Consider the following 20,755-nt stretch of genomic DNA (forward strand, 5'->3'; position numbering starts at 1 on the left):
GTCACCATTGACTGCTTAGAGCCTCTTGACCGTTATCTAAAGCCTCCTTCGTAGACAATTGGTAAGATATGGCTGGGCCTAAGTTCTCTCGACTCCCTCCAGCAGTACGAGAGGCCCTTACAGAGGGGTACACTTTAAAGATAATAGAATTATGTTTAGGCCATTCTCATTATAGATATGTATATTATGTATATGCATAGGAGAATGAGTGGGTTTAATAAACTAGTCTAATATCTTATTCCAAACTTACATCCTAGAAGAACGGGATGTTCAACATAAACATAGTCTTAATGCTTTCCGTTTGTTGTACGAAAACAATCTGTTTTTATTTTAACACCGACGTATTTTGATTAAAAATATTATCTATTGTATACTATACGGCGATCCAATTAAGATATTTATTAATTGTTTACATAAGACCACCAGCATCCTTCTCTAATTAGCCGGCGGAAATTGCCTCGAACCACTTATTATTCTAACACAATACCCTACCTCAGTGTTCTAATCCCTCTGTTACATATATAATATGTACATATTTAATACACTTTTATTTCAGTCAAGGATTTATTCTGATCTTAACTTTCATGAAATACCTCTCCTTCCTCACCTCACCCCCTCCGATTTCCCCCGACTCGTGAGAACGGCTAATACTCTAGATATACTCTCACTTAGATTACGTCACGTGAGATTATGGGAGTCAATTCTAGCCTTAACTGTACAATTATCTTCTCCATATTCACATAAACTCACGGATTTATAGTTTTATAGACAATCGTATTAAGTAGAATATCCCAATACAGGTTGTTGGACAGGTTAAATTTCCCAAACAAGGTCCAAGTTTTAAGAAATATCCATCAATAGATTAATATCAAAACAGATTTTAGGGACCAAATGATTTTGTCTTCGCTGATACTTTTCAGCTTGTTGTATTTGTGTCTTCCTAATTCCTGTTGGTGTCTATTGGTACGTAACTTGATTTTGATGAAATAGATAAAAGTGTAGAAAATAATGCTATCAAGGGTAAGGTTAACGAGGAGAATTTCATAGAAAAAAGTGCAAGGATAATTTGACCGGGTATGTATCGGGTGAGAATGTTCACTGAATCTTCCTGTCAGAAATATACGCTCTAGTCGGCTGTGAAATAGTGGTTTAATGAAGATGACGTTCCATTCAGTCATGGTGTAATATCCCTACAGTAAGTTTGGAAGGCTAACGTGGTGTCCAATAACATATATTAGGTTGAAATTCTGGTATGCTTTCAGATCAAATTATGTTTAATGTCTCATCTCATCGAGTCCCATGTTACATAATTGTCTTACTACTTTGAATCTTAGCCCCAATATTACAAACGTTGTTTGGACCTCCGTGACTTTGTATTAGAAAATCAGCTAGTAAGTCCAGAGTCAGACTTGGATGGACTAAAAGTGTCTCTGATACTGAGTCAAACCCTTGTCGTTAATATTAGTCTTAGTTAGTCCCAATTGCATTGTGTTAATTGAAAGAAAACCTATTGTCTTAGAGGTATGGCTCGTTGATTTTGAATAATACATATTAACAGCATACACGTTATGGCTAAAACAGTTTTAATGGCAATATCTGAGTAGAAATCAAACTCATGAATTCAACTTATTTAATGATACCGGAATCAGGAGTAAAAGTTCTGCTTTGAAAACCTATTTTGTTGGGAGTGTTTTCAACGTTCAGATACTAGGTGAAACATAACGATATATCAACATAACATATCAAAGACGACAAGGAAAAAACACTGACAACACCGGATCACTATAACCTTGGTTTTGATGTGAAACTTGCGGAACCAATATTGTTCTCATATCCATAATCTGTACATACAATGGTTGTGTGTATTATTTCGTCGATTTCAATCAGGATTATGGTTGAAAACAATATTAGGAAACAACTTGACTTATTTTTAAAGATAGATCTAGCAAAAATAAAAATCTCCTTATCACATTGATAAAAATAGATTACACAGTGGAACATATACACTACTCTTAATATGAATAATTCATTAAACATATCTCTAAGAGTTGTACGCGTACACTAGTTACATGTACTAAATTATTTAAACTACTGACAGTAGAAACAGGTATACTGATGATTAAAAATCTGTTTTGCATTCAAAAGGCTTTTAAAACGGGCTCAAACCATGTAAAAAAATGTATGGTTCTATTATTCGGGCACATTTATTTTGAATTAACTTTCACTAGTTATTGTAATTGACAGTTTATTAGGAACCCCGTTATCATTATGTCTGTGTTTGACATCTTGATAGCAAAATTAAGGAATGATCAAGAAACAATCGAGAAGAGTTCTACTGTTCAATTGTTTTTCGACTTGGAGTGTTCTCCCCTAAATATATAAAAATTAACAATATAAAGATGCTGTTCCTTTATTTTTTCAACCTTCATCTTTATAATAGGCGTTTATTATTTCTGAATAGCAACATCGATAAAATGTATAAATAGCAAAGATATTCCCTTGAACCTTTTTATGTAAAATTTTATTTATAATTAAATTTCGAACAGCTCTAATGCTATACATTTGTTTTATATCAAACGTATTTGTTAATGAAGAGTTCAGCCAATTTTTATAACTGTGCCGATGATGACAATTTGACCAATTTATGTAACTATTTATATTTATTTAGGATATTGTACCCTTGTGACACTAAGAGAACACCATAGTTTCAATAAAATATTTTACACTTATATAGCGAGGTTATTATAGCACTTCAGTGTTGACAAATGCTCTCAAATCTGATTGCAGCAATATCGTGTCAATCCAAATATTTAACATTTAGTAATTCAAGGAGATAATGGTTGAGAACTTGGACACTTGACGTGATATCCTTTTTGTGTGCAATTTATCAGTTATCAATTATCACTGGGTAAAAATACTTACCTGCAAAACACAAACTGTGATCTACTGAGGAAAAGTAAAGGAAAATAAGAACATGTATTATCTCGTTTCCCTGTGTGTAAGATAGAGCTGTCCAGGGTAAGAAAGGGGTGTAGGACTTTTCTATCTTACACCACATTTCTCGTGACGTGACGTCACAAAGGCTCAACAATGAGGTGACGTCAAGAATTTGGAACTCTCCGATGCCGCAATGCGGAAAAAGGCGACGTGATGAAATTAAAGCCTTATACAATATAATCATCATACACGTTAGAAAGATGTTATTATTTTTTCTGTGCAAACATTGTTTGTAAATATGGGATACGCAAAATCTGGCTGGCTAATTCATTTTCGTCTGAAAAGCTCAGGGAAACTTATATTTGCAAAATGGTGGCCTGTCCAAACGCATTTTCATGGTTTCTGAGCTTATTCTGGTGGGTGGAATGAGAGAAAAATACTCTTTCATGCCCAAGGGTGAAGGATAGGGGAATTCCACCCTCGGGATTTTCAAATATGGCAAATCATCGGCAAAGCCTCGGGTTTTACGTAATTTGAAAACCCCTCAGGTGGAATTTCCCTATCCTACACCCCTGTGCATGAAAGACTCTTATAATCTTCGTGACTTCTTTTTATTATTATTAAAAAACATATAATACTGATGTTAAAATGTAATAAATTGGATTTTTCAAAGTGTTTTAATTGTCAAAGCATTTTAGGAAAGGTTTCTAAAAACTTGTTGATAAAGTAAACTTATGTTTCCTCAACAACACATCAGTTTTCAATCAATATATATACTTAAATCGTTTCATTATATGACCTCTTACAACAAATTATATTACCGATGCACGAGACAAATATATAAATCAATTTTCGTATTATTTGGAATGAAAACTGTTGATCGTGCATCATAAACATGACTGCTTCCGCCTTATCATTCTATGTGCAGAAGGCGATACGAAGGTTCATTATCGAAGAGGACACTGTCGTAGTTGCATGCATCCTAAGGGATCACAAATTGTATCCTCAAACAAAAGGATATCCCAAAGCAAGAACCATTTTGAAACTGAAGCATGGATCGTATTGCAGTCGAGAGGGATGGCGTGCGGCTGGAGAGATGTCTGCTCGCATGTGGCATATGCTGAGTGGTAACCTATTATGTGAAGTGTCAGCACGGTAGCAGTGTTGTGGTTTTATGTAAACACGCATAATATCTGCCTAGTTTCCGTCCAATTTTCCTGTAAGTCTGGACAATGTACTTACCAAACAATGCTTTTCATTGTTCTCCTACCTCAATTGCGAGCTTGATCACAATGATATCTACTCCATCGGAGGAAGTCGTTTACGTCCTGCTTTGGTAACATATTAACAGCGACAATGCAATTGCGCCCGAATTAGCTTCATAATTAATTCCTTGTTGTATGTATTCATCAAGTTAATTTAAAACAGGGCTATACATAATAGAACACTGTATGCTCTTTTGTAAATGCAATAAATTCTTATATTATTGTTTTTATCTAAACAACTCTTCGGCAATTTTAAAAGGATACGACATTGTGTCCAAAACATAAGGGATGCCATTCCATGGTATACGTATGCAACATATTTTGTATGCGATTTATTATCTTTTTGACTTCTAGCTAGCTTTATACTTGGTCGCTGAGTTTGTCGTTGTTTTATGTATTACTACCATACCAGATCGCTTTGTGTAATTATTACCACTACACTAGACGCTTTGTTGATTATTACCACTGTACTCGGTCGCTAGATGTAAATTCTATCATTATACTTAGTCGTGTCGTTTATTTACTACCGCCATATTAGACAACTTTGTTTACTAACTACGTCATACTAGGTCGCTGTGTTTATCTGGTCTTTGTTTTTTATTGTTACCACCATATCGGGACGCTGCTTTTAATTATTATCACCAAACCAGATTGTTTTTTAATTATTACTGTCATGCCATGTCGATGGATTTAAATGTAATGATCATACTCGGTCAGCTGTGTTTAATTGCTACTTCCATTAAAGATCGTTCCCGATCTGTCTAATTTCTGTCACCATACTTACTACCATTCTACTACTTGGTCGCTCTGTTAAATTAATTCCACTTTACAAGGTATATGTATTTATTCGCTGCTACAATGCTTTGTCGCGTGTTTTTTTATTGACAATATGTGTCCGAGGCAACATAAAGTTCGGATTCAGTCTTTGGAAATGACTCTATCAAATTCCAAATACTGCTTCGATATTTTTTTAATCAAATTGTTATTGGATTTTGGCACAATTCTTGCCTTACTCGTGTTCCACGTCTTATCTGATATATTTTCGACATCTTTCAACATTTTAATTTACAGCATCGATGGTGTGATTTCGTGAATATATATATGTCTATATTTGCAGTCGTAAATAAACTATGAAGATAGAATACTTTATCGTTTAAACCATCAGCATCATAACAAAGTTTACTTTTTATCTATAAGATATATATAACAATATCATTGAGAATACAAGAGAACAATGGACGAAGGCTATGCATAAAGAAATCTATTAATGATGCCTTATCCTTTGTAGGAAATGCATTATACATTGTCATTATTTGGCAGATAAAATAATAATAATATTAGCTAAAACTTGAACTATACTGGCGTAGAGCCCGCATGAACATTAACTTACAACTATACATTGGAACCATGCCTCATACATATATAGATTAAATCAATTAAAACAATTTTGTGATTTGTTAAACGTGTGATCTAAAATCCTATGGTGTAACGCAGCCTATTAGTGATGGTAACAGTTATGATTAAAAAGCAAATGGATCAAAGATATGTTCTAGTGTGATTGATTAGAATCTAAATGGATATGTTACACTAAACACGGTCTAAGTTTGATCAGATCTAAGATATTATGTCAAATAAATGTATCACCTTGATTTCTTTGATTAAACCTACACGTCTCAGTGTAGATGTGAAATATTTTAGTAATGCGATTTAGTTTACGCTTGTTAAACCAGTATGACTCTTTACCGCTATCAACTGCTTACAATACGCATCTAGGAGTGTATCGACAAAGAATATTGCTGTTGTTTTATGGATTTGTTTTTGTAGAAATATACACTTGATTCATAGAATGAAATTGTAGGGTACTTCTGACGCACCACTGTCGTCATAAACATGGAAGATGATATCAGTTTCTCCGAAATACAAATCAGGGACTTCCGATGATATCGTAATACGAACCTACTGTTGCTGACTGATACTGATACTTTGATGCGATTTTATTACATTTATCGTCACTGTTACTAAGCATTACAACGAAATGTTAAACGAATAATACCACTTAAAAGATGAAAATAAAGTTTTTGATTTAAACATATTGCATTGCCTCACATTACAGCAATAGGAGTGAACACATGCTATTTTAACATTATCAACGCCATTCCCCTTAACAAATACAAGGTTTTATAGCGATGTTGTATCATATTTATGCAAATACATTTAAATTCCATATAAACGTGATTAATATTATAATAAGCTTGAACTAATGCATTTCATATAATGTTGTATACTAGTAGTAAGATATAATCAATTTCAGAGCAAGTAACAAGTATTATCTAACAATCGCTTTCCATAAAACTTGATTGATAAATAAGTTACATTTTGTGTATTTTATATTATTATGACTTTCAAAATCTTAATCCGTATCAAACATTTTATAAAACACGTAAATATATATACATAGAAATATTATGCATTTTTCCTTTCTTGTTCACACGAAGAATAAAGATAACAGATTTAGTATATTTCAAAGCTTTAAATGACTATATATAGGTTGTGTTTGCTTATGAATGTGTTTTCGTAAATTAATATTTCCATATATTTCTTAAATTTTAGGTATAAAATATAACCGTGAGATAATTTGATATATAAGATCATGACAATATGACTGGATAATGATATGGGCATTGTTTTTAATTAATCTACTCTATTCCATTGATGTGTAATGAATACATTGTAACTTAGAAATAAATGTTGTTCATACTACCTGTACAACAAAAGGACAACTACACTTTCCACGTGCATAGTGTCACAGATTGTTGTGTCTTATTTCTTGTGTTCTGTATAATTAAGTAAATATAGAGTAATGCTAACTGAATATATATTATATTTTATCATGTTATTTATAAATGTCTGAATTTCTTTTAACCATTCCTTACTGATTTGACTCGGCACACCTAGGACATCTTTATTTTAATACTTCAATCAATGAATAATGTTGAATCCCATATAATACGCACAGAAGGTGCTAAAGGTTTCCTTTCCAGACATGAGAAAGCCGTCAGGTCAACATCTGATAAAAAGTAGTAGAGATTTGTCACACATCCTAGGAAATCCTCATATATCTATATAATATTATTTACCTTCTTTTCATTCAAAACACCAAAAAATGCAAAAGCATAATATTTACGAATATTATACAAACCGAGATAGGACACACCAGTAGCTAGGAAATGATTAAGATTACAGATAAAAAGTATACGTCCATAAATTGTTAAATATGCTTAATATTGTCTACATCTGTATTTGATTTTTTTTAAAGATATGCTGTAAAGAAGAAAAAAATACATACATTTTTTAATCTTGCAACTGGCTACGTCATATGAATTCTTTTAGTTAATTTCAGACTGATCATGCGGGGATATAGACTTAAAAAAACCAAAAGGTGGAGTACTTTTACTATGTCCCGTCAGTCAGCAGGCCCCGCCCCTTCAATTTCCCGGGTTGATATGTCTACATGACGAGGAGTGTCAGCACTTGATTAGATAAGTACAATGCGATTCCTACCAGGACGATAGAGATATTTGCTCACCGTTATACAGTAAAGGGGGATCACTGTTTATCGCTGAGCCAATGTTTGAACAACATTCAAACGGAATTGCTTGAACTTTAACCTGAAAGTGATCAATTAGAGTAGAGATTGTCCCAATAGAAATAGAGAAGCGATACCCCTATGGCCCGAGCCGACCGTTAGCTCCGCCCCCTTTTCTCAAAATTGGGCGTACATTGCCTATCCTGTGGTCCTATTGTTGTAACGCCACCGTTAAACTGATATCATTATGAAAAGTATATCACTAGCACAAGTGTTAATATCTTAACATAAAACACGACGTTTCAAACCTTCCGGATTCTCCTACGTGTGATGTAATATGTGGCTGCTAGATATCGGATCATTTACGAGTACAACCTTATATGTTGATATTAATACCGTACCCATTGCTGGTTTGTGAAAGTGTCAGACTTCGCGAAAAATACTGATGACATTTGATATATCATCGCACAGCAGGAAGCCAGAAGATAAATACACTTTATTACAAGATCGACTTGGGTCAACATTATAATCTATTTGTGTTAATTTGACTTGAAACTGTTATCGGAGTTTAACCATCAAACGTTCTATAATCTCTGAAAGCTACCGGGTTCTGCAATGGAAACCATATTCCACAGATAGAAAAACAAACATGACAAACGAGTAACAGTGTGACTGGAAGTGATCGTACGATTTCCCGTGGAAGGTTAGAGCACCAGGAACGATGTTGCATCCTGTCGCTCAACTCCAGCAGCTTATGCCAGGGGGAGTCCCGGCCCTGTATTCTCCATCCCATCTGCATCACCCTGCTGCAGCAGCCGCCATTGCATCATTACACTCACAGAGTGCAAGCCCTCCTTCAGGGCAAACCTCATTTTTGATAGACGATATTCTTGGCAATTCCCAGACCTGTTCTTCTACTTCTGGAGCTGGACTTCACAAACCAACACCAATCAACCCTGCCCATGTGTCCTCGGGGCCTGTGACTGCTTCAAGCTTGTATAAACCTCTGCCAATGTACGATGCCAACACCCTTTTGTCTCAATCCTACTTTACAACGCCAGTGACATATCAAAATACTCTCATGAATCACATGTACACCGTCCCGTATGCCAGACCAGAATACTATCTAGACCGCCATGCATATGCCAAAGGTATGTACACAATATTCCTTCACTACTGTTTAGGCTTTCCTTAAAATTTGGGACCGCTTGAATAGTTACAATAATTTGTTCAACGCATGCCAACCGATTGAGCTCTAACTATATTTAGAAAACGAATATATTTTCAGCAGATAATATATAAACATTAACTGTTAAGAACAGTTCCTTGTCATTTCCAAAATAGATGCGAACGCTGTGTATGAAAGCTAGCAAAAACTAAACTTAACAGCTTCTGTTGTGACAAACTCTTATGAAGACCCATTTAAAGATTGTTTTGTAGAAATATATTTCCTTTCTTCATAAGGTACATCACAAACCATAAAAAACCCACAAAAAATAATGAATGGCTAAGATTATACATTCATATTTTTGAACTACTGATAAAAGATCTACAATAAATGGAAAACATATAATTATATAAAAAGTCCAACCACGTACAAGGAAACAATTCAAATAATGTTATGGTAAGTAAGCCTGAATATACCTAAAACATGATATCAATGTATCATGTTCTGCAGCAGTCTCGTTGTACTGTATATTACTTTGGACTTTTGACCCTCACAAAAGTTTAAAGTTGCCTCCACTAAGACCGTATCGCTTACGAGCGATCTCCTCCCTAGCATTAGTTTAACCAGTTGGTTATAACAAATGGAAGATAATGACCCAGTGTAGAAATAGACATTTAGTAAGTGTCCTGTATATTTAACTGTTTCCGAGTACTTATAGTATATGCATCAATTAACTCCCCCTGGTCGGAAATGCTGTTTGAACTGGTGTGTCATGCGTTGTACTATTAATCATCATCAAGCCCCATCTGTTCATAGGTCAAACTCAAAATCTCTAAATATAGGGATGTAATTCAAAACATATATAACGTCAAATGTATATGGCACTTTCACTGCATTTTGAGGAAGTTTTTTTATTTATTGCAATTAACTCTTTCGATCGATAATTGCACTACATACACGATATATATATCTATGCTTACATCTCCGACAAATATCCCATATTGTATCTAAGATTCCAAAACATGTTTCGTAATTATTGAGTTTAATAAAACAAATATTTTAAACAAATAAATTCATAGCGGAAATAACAATAAATACTAATACAATAATTCACATCAGACGAAAAATGATAAACACACAAAAATTGCATTTTCTACTATACCGTAAAATTGTTTTTTTAAGAGCATAATTATACCAAAATATTGATATCAATTTAAATTAAACATATATCATGCGGAAAAACATCCTTTTAATTGCCATATATTCTGCAAGATCCTGGTTTACATATATTATATCACTCACATTTTCTACATACATAACACTAAATAAATTCAAAAACATAGTATGTACGAACATAACATAAACTGAAACGGGAGTAGAAAATTAATTAACTGCAAATTTTCCCACTTAACTGAAAAAAAAACAATTAAAATGAAAAAAAAAGCAATAAGCAAAACTTAAACAAAAAAAAAAGCTTACTGGTCTGTACAACACAATTATGTCTATAAAACAAAACATATTAGTAGGAAATCCATTTAACAATTTCTGGTGTCCTATCTTTTATCTAAAACAATGATCATTTACCATAAATCGACGTGAAGCAAAAGGATCGTATTTACGGGTACTTCAACGATTTAAAAGATAATATATATTTTACTTCTCCTTCTCCCTTGTTTAATTAAGCAGAGATTTTCTTAAAGATAAATTTTGTTTTATATATTGACTATTTGTATATATAGGGAGACAGTTTTCTATAGATAGATAGACAATTTTCATTTGTCGACCTGATGTGTTTGTAGAAAAAGTCCACGCTGTCGCCCAGTTATGTACCAGACGTAGGGTGCCACTTTTGCGCTGTCAAGTTGTTGTTAATTGATAAATATGTACATAAGCGGTTGTTTAACGGTACATATCCGGGTGGGTCAGTAGTCAGTGTTTGACGTTCAATAAATACGATCACCCTATGTAAACCAGGAGTGTCATTGCTTGATTAAACATTCTTGTTTTTGAATCGTGTCTTTAATAAAATATGCATATGACAAAATAAAATAAAACTATTATTATTGCGGCAAACATACATTATCATGTAGTTAGATACTGATAAACCGAAAATGTCGGTTAATAATACATAGCACACTCCATAAACTCCATAATGTTCGTAATTGTCTGATAAAGTCACCTTATCTAATTAATATAAGAAAAGAAAAATAAATTGTTGATCAGTTATCTTTGTAACAATTACATTATGGATTAACAATGTTTGTTTTGTCGCAACTAACAATTTAGAAATTATAAAACGGTTCTAGTATATGCTTGAATATTTCACTATAAATGAGAAATTGTATAATATAATACATTTTTTTTTAATTTCAAATTCGTTTCGTTTTATTGTAAACAAATTCAACCAATAACACAAAGGTGTTTCTTACAAGATGCAATATTTAGAAAGCTTTGTATTAATGACTTTAGTTAAAGATCCTTAAGTGTTATGCCTCCAGCATCACTGATGAGTGCTAGAAGGTCAAGACAGCATGTACGGTGCGGTTAAATTAATTTTGGGCATATTGTATCTACCAAACTCCAAGGTGCAATTACAGGTGGGTGTGTCTTACGTGCATCTTTAATACGGTTTAGTTTTTAAATTTCTTTAAGTATTTAAACATGTTTATATTTAATAATCAACGCAATCACGTATGGTACGCATAGTGACAGCAAACAAATGGATGTCTGCCTGTAGGTCTCAATCTCATCTAATGACACAACAAGAACCTACATGTAGATATCAGCCCCGTGAATTAAGGATTAATAAATAGGGTCAATTTGTGGGCGTTTGTGTTCAGATGAGGGTGTTTTTTGGAGTGTTCTTAGTGTGAAAACTTGTTTGTAGTCGTTAATCCGTCATGACATTCCTACTCCAGCCCTCACTTCTACCATCTACGTGAAGTGTGTCATTATAGTCTACATCCCATTTGACTTTTGAACTGTAGAAACTTATAGGGAATGTTTTTGCTTTGAAGATATTTTCATGATTCTTTTTATATCAGAGGTTTGATAGACAATTGTTGAATATTTTGCAGACAATATGGCGTTAGAATAGTATGTGTTCTTTTGAATTATACTTAAATCGTACTTGAACCCATTGTTAGGCACACGCATGGACAGGAAATAGAAACATTAATTTGAATCTGTTCAAAAATTACCGCGTTGTTTGTTTAAGGCGGGTCTGTTTGCTAATTAAGTGTAACACGTCTCATTAGACCTATCCTGTATCTTCACAACCTTTTGTTTAAATGGGCCATTATCCGAGCTGGTTTTTATATATGCGTTCAATTCTTGTATCTTTAACAAATCTTGTCTATAAAAATAACACATTTTTATAGAATCATCATTGGCGTTGTAGATATTGTAGGGAACAAGTTATTTAATAATTTATTCCTAATTCATGAATATTTTGCATTGTATAATAAAAGGTTTGGCTATTGATAATACACTATGCATTATTTTTCTATTTTACGGTCATTGTTATGCGATTATGGTTTTGTTATAACTATATAAAGCCATTAATAATGAAAATTGACACTGGGAAGAGTATTCACTCAAATGACCAATTACCGAAAATTAACGATCTATAAAATGGTTCGATTGATGAAATGAAATCATTATTGTGTCGCTCTTACGGTCATTACATTACATGGCAAAATAAATGTTAATTAATATACAAATATTAATCATCAAAACAGCGTTCTTGCTTTTGCGCAGTTAGTGTTTGTCATTCCTTTTAATTATAATAATTATTACATATTAACGGAAAAATGAAAGGATACTTCTACTTCTGTGTTCCGTCTCGGACCGGATTATATATTTGGTGGTGTCGTCACCGAGTGATCCTTGTGATGTATGTAATGTTGTGTACACAATTAGACAGACCCTAAAGATTACCGTGTGAAACATGTATTCTCGTCAAACAAACAGATTAACAAAGGACACTCGTTCTTTATATACAAATCGTCGAGATGTCTTTAACTAATTTATCACAGAGAATGCATACAACGTGTTGTCACCGTTGCAATTTTGACATTGATCAGTTGGACAAAAAACATTGATGAAAGAATTTTAAAGGGATTGAATAAATAGTATATTAATGTAGGTTATGAAACAAGTTTTGACATTATAGTAAATTATCCATTAGAAGAATTCCAAATTGTTTTAGTCTTAATCATAATAGACTGAAATACCACTAGTTGCACCTGTGTTTGCCTAAAACTTAAATATTGTATTCGATACACAAATTTGATGTCAATATTGGCGTGTTAATGACAGTTATTTAAACTAAAACAAATACTTAAATGCATAGATAAAGTAATGAATAAAATGGAGAAAGGGAGATGACATTAATTCAAAACATAAATAATGCGATTTTAAATTTAACATTGTAGATTCGTTTCCGCTCTTACAATGAGCGTCACTGCGGGTCAAGCTGACATTTTCTTTATCGCTTAAAATATTGCAATTGAAAGTAGAATTTGAGATCAAAATCAACAAATTTAAACACCTATCACAGGAAATTCGTCCGTAACGTTGGTAAGATGCTACTGACATAATAGATTCTAAGATGATATTCGATCCATCTCCTCCATAGGGACGCTCCATTTGTGGCTTGACCACCAACCCCGGTATGTTCTCTAACCCCCTTAGCGCCAGTCCGGCGACACTGACCACGTGTCGACGGACGGGCACCTGTCGGTATTGAACAGCACGGGTTTAACACGGAGATACTTTCGTTATTTATGTTACAACTAGCTATAGAACAACAATTAACAAGGATTGTTGGATCATCCCATTGATAGCAACACCTTAACAAACAGGCTTATCGATAGCCAGTCAACAGTCGGCTTCCGATGTCCATTCATCTCTTTGTCACACACCATTGTCTTATCTTCGCGGTTTGACCAATCCACTAGATTGACCACATACAACAACCAGCCAAAGGCGGTAAATAGTCGGGACAAACGAGACCCTCCGTGGAATGTAAACATATCATAGTTATGTAAACGTTTAGCAACAGATGAAAGACTTGGTTGAGGTTTAATGAATGAAAGTTTGGCATATAATATACAAACTGGATAAACCGACAAATCACAAACTTGACGGTACTTATCTAAATACTGGGTTTGTTAAGGCTATATCAGGGGTTACATGCGATAATTACTATAAAATGAGTACTGCTAGATTACGACTATCGGTTATTTTGAGAAGATATGAAAACATGATGGTGTTGTTTAGACAATTGAAATCAAATATTTGCTTATTTCCTGGCAATATCCACACTTAAGAATTACCCCTGTTTCACTTTCATAACAGCACTTATAAGTGAACGTTTTCAGTTTCGGATTTCAATCCTTGAGTAAAGATTTTTCATTATAATGATAAATTGAATAAAGCTTAAAGATACCCTTGCCATTGCGCTGTATATTATAATGTTCCGGACTACTCAATCTGTGGATTTTCATTCTTACACCACTGACGAGTCCTGACTTGATTAGGTTGCCGTATGGTGCAGCAAAAATGTTGCCTTCGTAGACTTTCTATATCGGCAAATGACAGGTGCTTCCATACACATATACAACATACATGTACATGGCCCAGATTTCTCCACTTTACGTAAATTACAGGTTTATAGAATTACTGCTTAGCTAGTCTACCAGGAACGCATTCTCATTAAAAATACTGTCGTTTATTTCAAGACAATGACGCAAACATATCAAATAAATGAAAAAACAGTTAAAATTTCCGTGCAGAAACAAATATCCACATACAGAGTACTATGCAGATACCTGATATACCATTGGCCATGTTAACACTCATTAAGCGTCTCAGTTTCCCCCTTCTCAATAAAACATATCAACAATGGTATATTTGATAAGATATACAATATATCTCGATGATAAGTAAATTTCAGAATAAAAAAAGAACTCGATTCACTTTCATTATTGTTGAAACTAATTCAATGTCATTATTAATCAAATAAAGACTAAATGTACAAAGAATGTAGTTCACATTACCAATATTTCGAACAGTCATTTTTTCCTCTACACTAAGTGCCATATTTTGTTTTTACCAATCAATGTTAAGAAAGATTAATTGATTTTGGAGAAGCCTTTTATCGCGATGCACACAACCCAAATGAGATTTCAGAAGGACTGCTAGAACAGCTTTCTTATTTGATGTCTTTGGTGATGGCAAGCACTCAGTATAGTTTCAAATTATTGTTTCACTCAAGTAGACTTAAGAGTACCTCAGAGGACTATCGCACCCGGCCATACGTCTTTCCTGCGCGCCGGAATTTTACGAGTAAGTGTAGGACTGCGAGATCAATGGGTATATTCGCAATCTGCAAGGCACGCGCTTCCGCCTCGTGGCGTGGTGTCGTGTGGCTTTAAGGGGTAATTATGTTGGCATAGCGAAGAACACGGTCATAGCAGGCATGGCCATCCTTTGTTTCAAACATTTTAGTCTTCACTATATCATTCCTTAGCTTATAAATAATAAACATTGATTAGAAAACATTTGTGAAATTTAAAACATTGAACTGTTTTCCTGCGTTGTCGGTTAGTTATAAAGTAATGTCATTTCGTTTCGGTGCATGACTTGATCCCAATTGGAATATCTCTTACACTTTGTGATGATCAGTCAAGCTTACCGAGCGTTAAGTTGCGGTCCATAGTGGTTACACGGCGGAAGCAAATACAGTCTAAATTAGTCAAATACAGGATGATCAAAATCAGACCCTAAATATTAACCTTGCTAATCGGAAAGGTTTAGGAATAGCCCTCTTTAAAGTTTTTCTGTAATTAGACTGCGCGTCGCCTGTTGAAGTAGTGTTATTGTTTTCCTAATTTATAAGAATAATAGCCAACAATTGAAGAATTCAATTACTCGTTGTTATAGGAGAAACACTTACGCCACCAAGGACCTTTCACTCGTATCAAACAGAATTTGACTGTATCTTGTTGACATTTAAAACATGGCTCATTGTTCTAGATATCAAATTAGGCTTGTCACAATTTTAATTGATGCATTCTCTTTTTGTCCAATTTAAGCTTTGGAAAACATACCAATTATATTTTATAAATATTACACACTTACATGGACTGCCTAGTGTAGGGTGGACGTTTGCTATACGTTACTGAGTGTCATGAAACATCCAACATTTAAAGAAGATTCATTTACTATACGCTTACCTCAAGGAGTGTTTGTTCAAATTCTTATTAGACAAAAGTTCAAGAAACATATACATCAGACTCAATTTACTTGCGAATTATTTGAAGCAAGTGGTATTGAACTCACTCAGAATTGATGATACAAAAGATAATCCCATGTTGATTAAAACACCTGTTTTTATTTCTCCAGGTTTCCCGTGAAAACTTAAAATGAAATATTTTATGTGATAGGGAACCCTCAAGTATTGTACAATATAGGGTGCTCCTAAATACTTTATATTATAGGGAACTCTCAAAAACTGTATAATATAGGGTCCTCCTAAATATTGTATTATATAAGGCACTCAATATTATTATATATTTTAGGGAACTCCTAAATATTGTATATTATATAAGGAACTCCAAAATATTGTTTATTATATAAGGAACTCCCAAATATTGTATAATTTAGGGAACTCACAAATATTTTATAATTTGATAAATATTTAATAGTTCAGGGATTTTTTGTTGTAATGAGTGGTATTCTCTAATAATAACATAATGTTACTTGTTTCATTCAGTATAAAGCACCAAACTGAACTTAGAACGGACCTAAAGGGCTAAGTTCATTATAGCGTGGCCAATTTTAATAGGATATCGTCTCACACTCTCCAGATGTGTTACTGAAGTGGCTAGTAATTATTGTCATCTAAGCTGAAACGAAAGTGCTTAGTGTGTCCGGGAACAATGTGTGCTCTTTAGGTCGTTATTTTGTGTTTCTAAGGTCAACGTATTACTGGAATAACCATGAAATGCAACTTCTGTCTCGTTTTTTATGTTGTTGGTTGATTGTCTTTTTCTCTTTTTCTGTCAACACTGTGTTCCTGTTTTATACTGTTGTACTGACGTTATAAAATTTGGCCTTTTTTTTTTTTTTTTCATTCGTTTATATTTTGATATTTCTTACAGGTGGACCTAAACACTTTATGTGGAACTATCCTTTCATACAAAGACCTATGCACAAGAGGAAAGGAGGACAAGTGCGATTTTCCAACGACCAAACATTAGAACTGGAGAAAAAATTTGAAGCACAGAAATATTTGTCACCACCTGAGCGTAAAAGGCTTGCTAAAGTACTTCAATTAACAGAACGACAGGTAACTTTATTCTTATATTAAGGTACTAAACATGAAATAGTGAGGACAGAAGCTACTGTTTGTTGAATTTTAAGGTAGATATTTTTTATTTAAGAGTACCCTTATACAGTTTAGGAATATGTAGAGAATATATGAATATATATGAAATTTAAGTTTTAGAAGAATATGGTTTTATAAGCCATTAAAATATGAAAAAAAAGGTTGTTAACATGAAATGTTGTACAGTCAGAGAAGAAAAATTCGTGTCTCTGAGCATTAAGTAACTGCGCAATTTTATATAACTGTCAAACGTCAATTCTTATCATTTTGTTTTTCAACGACTCTCGACTTCAGCTCTCAACAGCTAGTTGTGAGATATACGCTATTGTGTGAAAGGCCAGTGTTTAGAATGGGTTGAACAAATGTTCGTGGGCACTATTGGCAGGTGAAAGAAATCTGTCGAATGAATTATCGGTCTTGTCTGATAAATACAGCTATACAACCAGACTTTTCTGTATCAAACAACATATACCTTGCAATATAATGACATTTCTCCCAGGTCGAGCAATACATCGACGCCATGCTAACAAAGTGTATCGATATTGTCACATAATTCAAACTTTACTGAGATCACCGGTTTACATATTGACATATTGAAATGATTTATATTTTGGATTAACTTTAGTATCAACCTTTCATTCTGTTTCTATCTTTGCAGGTGAAAACGTGGTTCCAGAATCGAAGAGCAAAATGGCGCCGATTAAAACAGGTATTTTCACATTTTGATAAAGACGTTTTTATTTTTGTATCAGTTCACACGTGTGTAAGCTTCAACAACGCAAGCAGCACCATGGATGAAAATTAACCTTGAAGCAGTATGTAAAATGTTCAAGAAAATAAACAAAAATCTAAATTAATTTAAAATCTTACCTTCCCATGATAATACCAACATATCGAAGAAAAAATTCATATGACCTTCACTTGACCTACAAATGTCAGATATTGATCTTGACGTTAAAGTCGTTAGCATGCTGCAATTAAGTAGTAGGTCGAATGTTAGACACCCCATGTCACAACAGGGTTTTTGTTCCCTGCTTCTATAAACGACAAGAAAATAGAACTTCTTGAACGTTATGGAATTTGCTTCTTAAGTTTTGCCTCATCCAATCAACATCCATTTACTTTTAATGTTTAAAACAGTTTATTCATCATTGTCCTAGCCATATCATTAACTTCATACCACAAAATGATTCTTAAAGTGAACTATCCATATATCTTTTTTATATAAGATATTGTAATACTTGCGATAGATAGTTCGTTATTGATTTTTTATTTTGGAAATGGTTTTAGAGGTCATACTTAAATCATGTTTCAGGAATCTCCATCAGGGGATAAACAGGAGGATGGTTCCGGTGAAAACAAAGACGAGCACTCCTCGAAGGGTGAGATTGATGATATCGATAGGTGTACTTCTGATGAGGAAGACTTCGATAATGATATCGAGGATTCCGACGACGAAATAGACGTTGGTAAGGAGTGCTTAACCAAATAGATCCGAAACGATCCAAGACATTTCACAAGAAATGAGATATGGTTACCATCATAAGTTTGGTCTGATGTCCGGCATGTTGAACGTGTTACATATATTGGTTTCATGTCTGAAATGTGTAGTGTGTACAGACACGATCAACGCACCAAACCTTTTTGTTGAACACTGAGATAGGATTGGAACGAGTACACAAACTATCATGAGGAATTTCCCAAATCAAATATCAATGGAGGAACAAATATCAAAGCTACTTGCTGGCGTATCCTTATAGGAAACGGCTTTTGATGATCGGTACATGCTAATATTACATTGAGCATATATTGATTAGACATCGGTGGTTGATCATTAGAAGATTCCACTACTAAGGGATGGTTCCAGCACGACATTTATTATATTGTCGTGATCTTGTCAACATATACATTCCATTTAAACGTGCTAAATAGTGATGAGCGTTAAAGTGCTAATTAAGCGAGTCCACTGATTGTTCAAGGATACAGGGAACTGATTGAGTATCACTTGTGTGCACAAAATGACTAAAGCTGCAATTTAAAATACGTGATTCAATTAGAAGTAGACTTGCCGGTATCAATGACACTTTTAGAATAGGATGGACGGAGAAACGCAATATGTACTACTTGTTTTTTTCTCTTCGATATACAAGACATTCCGTTCCGGTCACGTATATTGTTTCTTATCATTGTTTTGATAATCAACAGTGGCAATACAGTGACCTTCAGAAACAAGACAGGCCATCAAGATGCAATTGTCATAACATCAAGAACCTCATTGGACTAGAAATTGTCATAATTATTTACATGTATAATACAATATATTTATATAAATGTTTTATTTAAACATATTCAATTAATGAGAATGTCTGCTGATGAGTGGAAATTGATGAATGCATGTATGAGAAATAAAATGTTAACATAACATGTTTTGTGTTTCTTCTTATTTATGTATAATATGGTATAGTTGTACGCAAATTGTGTATGTTAACGAGTTACACGAGTTACTTATTATTCAGAAAAAGCAAATCGAAAGCTATTTGTATTTTGTTTTTTATCATTCCATAACCATTCTATATTGAAAATAAAAGAAAGAATCTTCAAATCCTTTGAAGGATGACACTCTTTCGTGTTTTAGCTCGAACTGTGTATAAGCTGTCAACAAAATTATTTTTTGTGTCACAGTTAAGTTGGGAGCAAACTTAACATGGTATCTAGTGCAGTGCACACGTAGTGAACAAGGAAGTGCACTTGACAAAACATTGAAATTCACTCCAGTTTACTTCAGTGTTAACTCCAGTTCACTTCAGTGTTAACTCCAATGCACAACGATGTGGAATCTAGTGCACTGCATGCAGTGTTTACCAAAGTTTAAAAGACTGAAGTACATATTTCAATAATTGTTTATAATGAAATGGGTCCGTTGTAATCTGAAAAAGAAAGAAAGAGAATGGAAAGAAACATTCAACTGAATACTTCATAATATCGATCTACATATTTATTTTTATTTTTTGATTCCATAAAATTTCAACTGAACATATACACTATACAGGGACCGCAGAACCAAATGATTTTCCATAGACGATAGTGTTCACGTTTACCATTGTCCTGGTTAAATGGGGTTAACAACACTGGTTTACCTGCCCTCATTTTGAAGAATATCATCTCAAACAACTGTAAATAAAATATTTAAATTAAACATTCTGCCAATTTGAACTTTTTTATATGGGGGCCGCCATCTTGTATTGAATTCGGCACCAAAAATTTACAACAGATTACACACTTAATAAACTAACCCAGACAAATGCAGACTTCAAAAAAAAAAAAAAAAAAAAAAAAAAAAATATGCATATTACATCTATATCTATTGTCAACCCACACATAAAACTTTTGAAACTTCTGCCACC

The 20,755-nt window shown here is 33.7% G+C and overlaps 1 protein-coding gene across 1 annotated transcript; it reads left to right on the top strand.

Annotated features, from left to right (window-relative positions):
- The first annotated feature begins 8,041 nt into the window (after window positions 1–8,041).
- Window positions 8,042–19,770, top strand: LOC110453036 (hematopoietically-expressed homeobox protein hhex-like). The gene is made up of 4 exons (XM_021501854.1): window positions 8,042–8,939; window positions 17,125–17,312; window positions 18,010–18,060; window positions 18,667–19,770. The coding sequence occupies exons 1-4, from the start codon at window positions 8,510–8,512 to the stop codon at window positions 18,841–18,843; spliced, it is 846 nt and encodes a 281-aa protein (XP_021357529.1). The 5' UTR covers window positions 8,042–8,509; the 3' UTR covers window positions 18,844–19,770.
- Window positions 19,771–20,755: the final 985 nt, after the last annotated feature.

This window comes from Mizuhopecten yessoensis, unplaced genomic scaffold (genome assembly GCF_002113885.1).
Source record: "Mizuhopecten yessoensis strain PY_sf001 unplaced genomic scaffold, ASM211388v2 scaffold7065, whole genome shotgun sequence".
Taxonomy (NCBI): Eukaryota; Metazoa; Mollusca; class Bivalvia; order Pectinida; family Pectinidae; genus Mizuhopecten; species Mizuhopecten yessoensis.

What these genes read in the sequence shown, in the direction of transcription:
- LOC110453036 (XM_021501854.1), top strand. Translation starts at nt 8,510, where the DNA reads ATGTTGCATCCTGTCGCTCAACTCCAGCAGCTTATGCCAGGGGGAGTC. An exon ending in CCGCCATGCATATGCCAAAG is followed by an intron (nt 8,940 to 17,124) that starts GTATGTACACAA and finishes TATTTCTTACAG; the next exon opens with GTGGACCTAAACACTTTATG. An exon ending in TTCAATTAACAGAACGACAG is followed by an intron (nt 17,313 to 18,009) that starts GTAACTTTATTC and finishes CTATCTTTGCAG; the next exon opens with GTGAAAACGTGGTTCCAGAA.